The following is a 4624-nucleotide window of genomic DNA, read 5'->3' as shown; positions in this document are numbered from 1 at the left end:
CGACTTCTTCCCTTCTTCTTACATACATTTCGTACAAAATAAATTTGATTGATCGTGTCTGTGTGTGTGATTCATTGTTGTCTTTTTGAGTTCGTTGAAATTATTAAAGTTTAAGGTACCACTACTTCTTTAATGGTTAATCCGTTTTATCATGGGAGGTAATCTGCAAACCTCAGGAACTTGACGGGATTAAATTTTTTTAATTAAGGACACACAGTGAATTCTGTGGACTCGGATAATTCTTTATGTTTTTCTCTTCATTTTTTATTATTTCAGCTTTGCTAATCTGAATATAGGAGACAACACTATATTCACTGAATTTCTAATTTAAGAACTAAATAAAAGTCCCAAAAAGGAGAGGCAAACCCAATGAAGTAACATCGAAAAATATTCAGGCATGCAAAAAATGCAATATTAGTGATTTTTACTATACGTCTTCATTGGAAAAAAATTATTCAATGATGTGAAATGAAATCTTTTCATCACATAGATTGTAAAGTTGAAGAACTTAAATTGGTGATGTGATCACAAACGAAATTATAATTGTGTTTTAGTGAGTGGGTCTACAAATCTAATTACTAGCTCAATATAATTATATTTTGTCCTCAACAATCAGCACATTTTGTATTCACACATTTTGTCCACACACAAACCGTGTTCCAACAATTTGTGGGGAAGCAGTTAATTAGATCTTGATTGCCAATTCCACAATAAGATATTGTATATTACATTGTAGTAATGATATGTATGGAGAAGACAAAATTATATAACTATATTTAAAAATGAATTAAATATCGTATCGTATATTCACTATAGTAATATTGAGAAGACAAAATTATGTAACGATGTTTAAGATGAATTAGATAGCATACACTCATTCTAGTAATATGAAGAGAGGAAAAACCAAGCATATTGATCAACTTGGGAAGAAATATCTTTAGTTTTGGATAAACATTTATTACGTCTAATAATCATGCATCCTGTGGTGAAAATTTCAAAAGGAATGTCAAGAAAATACAAATTAAAAATAGTGGAAAATTTTGACCCTAAATACCCTTTCCATGTCAAATCTAAATCGATTTGAGAGATATGATTTCAATTTTGAAGATTTATATATATCCCTTTAACTTCCAAATTTCAAATATTCCAAGTACATGGTGAAAATAATTAATATTTCAAGGATATAGAACCTTGTTGTACTCAAGATAGGAGCGTATAATTGAAGCATATAATTAGCATGGTCCAAAAAGTACATAATTTTTTGGGTCAGAAAAACTTACGTAAGATAACTAATCCCTTCATTTTCTTTTTCGTATATCACTATCATGATTTGCAATTATTAGCTTGCACATAATGTTCTACTATTTCAATCACGATGAGATTGGAGTGGTCGCGTCAGAATCAGAGTCACGAATAGAACATGTTCATTCGATGGGTTTGATTAAAATAAAAGTCATCCTTTGATTTTAACAAGTGGTATTAGAGTCAAGGTTATTCATTTGATTTCCAGACTTCCATCCATCCAAGTATAAGTTAAAACCGACTGTATGAATCATCACTGTTCAATACACCGTGTTTAAGCCCGTCACATACTCACATTTGAATATTATTAAAGGAATTATATATTGATTTGAAGAAAGGAACAAGATTTAGCAATATAAAATCCTAACGAGATTTTATATATCCAACTCATTCATAGGCTAGTTAGAATTACAAATATTTTTTCCCCACATTTACCATTGTTCAAACAAGGGTGTCAAGTAAAGAAGAGCCACAAGAATTATCCACCAGCAGCAAATCCGCGAACACAGTAACTTTGATTCAAATCTTATATTGCCTTACGTAATCCATTGAGTTAATATGTACAAATTATTGATTTAGAACCCAATAACGTAACAGAAGTAAAAACACAAAATCACAAACTTTAAATTCTGGCTTTGCCTCTAGCAAATAGACTATCTATTGAATAATATTAACAGTAAAGTGCATTTTCCCCAGTTCAAACATTATGATCATCAAACTTGAGGAACAGCAAATTTTCCAATTCTTGGAGATAGAGTAGATTGCTTATCAACTATCGTCAATAGTTGGGGTACAGACATGCCTCCTGAGATTACAATTTCTGCAACATGTAGACGAAAAATCGGACACTTCATAACTATATTATCCTCAGGAAATTGTTTTGGTACGACTGAAGTCATTTTCTATATAATTTATTAACATTGAACGTATGTTTTTTCTTCTTTCAAAAAGGTATGTCATTTTTAATGACTTCTATCGTACCAACTAAACGTAAAAATACTTGTAAAAGTTGAAGTTTAAACTCTTTACCTATTCCTTCTCTAACAGAGAGATTAGGCCTCATAATGTCCTTAGAATTGATAAGGAATACATCTCCAAGGTAAAGATGATTAGTAGGAACATAAACACAACAGAGTTCCTCAGCACCTGTGTTTTTACGAAGAACAATGCTTGATGTAATGAAACCAAACGCGTATTCACCAAGGCGCGGATGCCTTATAATTGCCACTTCTTTGAAGGCATGTGAATCTTCATCTGAAAAAAAATAATAACGTAGCTCGATAGGAGGTCTAAGACTGTGGCAGAAGTTGTAGCGTTTGAGAATCTATTTTGAATGGTAGAAAAGGTGTAATTTAGTTACCTGGTGAAATTGCACTACTAATTTGCTTGGATGCAGTGTAGATATAACTCATGAGTGGCATTTTTTTAATGATCCATTCTCCTAAACTAAGAAGAGATGCACCTAACCATGAGGACATGGACACACCAACCAAGAATATGAAAATTAAGGATGTCACAAATCCAAGACCTGTAAATTGTTAGAGAAATAGTTATGAGAGACACAAATACTTGTTCATCAAAACAAGCAATTCCACGAAATATCTGTCATCTCACCTCCCACCAATAGGCATCAGGTAGCTCCTTGACTAATTAATCCATGAGATATCTATCATATTTCACCAACAATAGATACTCGATAATTTTATACTAGGACAGATAGGAAGAAATCACCTAGTGTTGTTATCTCTACGAGGAACTAAACTTGAGACCTCATAGTTTCCAACTTACCACACTGACCACTAGATCACAAGTTTGGGTGCTATCCCGAAGAAATTCAAATTTAAACTCCTCATTTTATTCTCATTTGTGAAGCTTTTTTTTAAGACTCGCGCAAATGTAATGACAAGTTTAATTAAGACTACACATTTCAAAAAGTCTTCCTAATTTTTACTAAAATTCTTGCTAAATCAAACTAAATGACATAAATTAGAATGAAGTTAATATACTGACCAAATACATCAATCCCAAGATGATTATAGATTGGAGAAAAGAAGCCATCCACAAAATTAATGAGCTTCCAAGTAAGGTAGAAAGTTATGGCTATGGGAAATAATATGACACTGCAAAACAATGTGAGAATCACATCAATAACAAAGATGTTTTCTTTCTCTTTGAGTAAAATAAAATCACAAGGGGATTAATTAAATTTCTTAAAAATACATTATCAATTCTGTGGACTTAAATACTTTTCTTAATAAAAATTTCTGTTTCTGTTTTCCAGTTTACTTCTATTGTCTTATTTACTTGAACACAGTTTATTACAAAAAGAGTATAAAATTATAAATAAAGATAAGAAGGAAACTAACCATCCGCTCACAAATTTTTTTGAAAGCCAGCTATGAATATGTTTGCCAAATGCCTACAAAGGTGAAAACTAAACAAAATATTAGCTGAATTCATTTTCACTGAAATTAATTAGCAACTCTAAAACAAGAAAATTATAACAGGTTAAATCCTATTTATCATGATATTTTAGTTCAAGTTTTCCTTCTTTTTTTCTTCACCCTAAATGTCAAATCACTAAGCTACATGTTTAACTGAATTCAATATTTTAACATGTTAGGTAAAATATAAATACTTTTTTGTCTTGTAATATAAGTCTATATTTGAAAAATTACTACTAAAATTTCATATCAAATTTTGAACCAATAATCTAAATTATACAATCAATTTAGAGCTCATTAAAGAGCACAAAATTGAACCATTTTTTACTAATATTTAAATACCGAATTCGTCTTTGAACCCTATAATTTTTTATTTAACCCAAGCTTCCCTTATGTCACGTGTATAATGTGATAGAAGGATAGAGGTAGAGTGATATATCAAGCTCATTTGAATTCAGTGTTTTCATGTAAAAATAAAATTTATTTAAAATTGCAATAAGTAATATATTTGAAATCGTAGAATTTCAATTCTAAATCCGTCTAAAATACATAGAGATAGAGAGAAAAGACCTCTTTGTCGGAGTGATGAGAGGAAGGCGAGGGAGATTGATCTGAAGATTTGGAGCCGTTGATTTTTGTTACATCAACGGCCAAGGTTCCCACCGGCATCAGACGTTCCAGATCTCTATCCTTGTCTGATCTTCCCATCTCTAATGAACAGTAATTAATTAATTAGAACTGGTAATACAAATGCTGATCATAAGCAAAATGCAGTTATTGAATATTTCCTCCTAATCAAAAAATAAAGAAAATAAATACTAATCATCTAATACTCCATCCCATGTGGTAAATTGGAAAAGTTTCAACTTTAATGTGAT

At 30.9% G+C, this 4624-nt stretch overlaps 1 protein-coding gene across 1 annotated transcript; it reads right to left on the bottom strand.

Annotated features, from left to right (window-relative positions):
- Positions 1-1815: 1815 nt before the first annotated feature.
- On the bottom strand, positions 1816-4624 carry LOC101254790 (protein LIKE COV 3-like). Its single transcript, XM_004238446.5, has 6 exons — positions 4317-4624; positions 3669-3721; positions 3313-3422; positions 2663-2830; positions 2332-2556; positions 1816-2122 (listed from the first exon to the last, which is right to left on the bottom strand). The coding sequence occupies exons 1-6, from the start codon at positions 4452-4454 to the stop codon at positions 2016-2018; spliced, it is 801 nt and encodes a 266-aa protein (XP_004238494.1). The 5' UTR covers positions 4455-4624; the 3' UTR covers positions 1816-2015.

The sequence above is a fragment of the Solanum lycopersicum genome, chromosome 4 (genome assembly GCF_036512215.1).
Source record: "Solanum lycopersicum chromosome 4, SLM_r2.1".
Taxonomy (NCBI): Eukaryota; Viridiplantae; Streptophyta; class Magnoliopsida; order Solanales; family Solanaceae; genus Solanum; species Solanum lycopersicum.
Note: the sequence above shows the minus strand (reverse complement) of the source record. Positions and strands in the feature narration are given on the sequence as shown.

Bases quoted from the DNA above. Each gene is read 5' to 3' on its own strand.
- LOC101254790 (XM_004238446.5), bottom strand. From the start codon at position 4,454: ATGGGAAGATCAGACAAGGATAGAGATCTGGAACGTCTGATGCCGGTG. The intron at 3,722-4,316 runs GTCTTTTCTCTC...TCACCTTTGTAG, and splicing joins CTCATCACTCCGACAAAGAG to GCATTTGGCAAACATATTCA. The intron at 2,123-2,331 runs GTAAAGAGTTTA...TACATGTTGCAG, and splicing joins CTCTGTTAGAGAAGGAATAG to AAATTGTAATCTCAGGAGGC.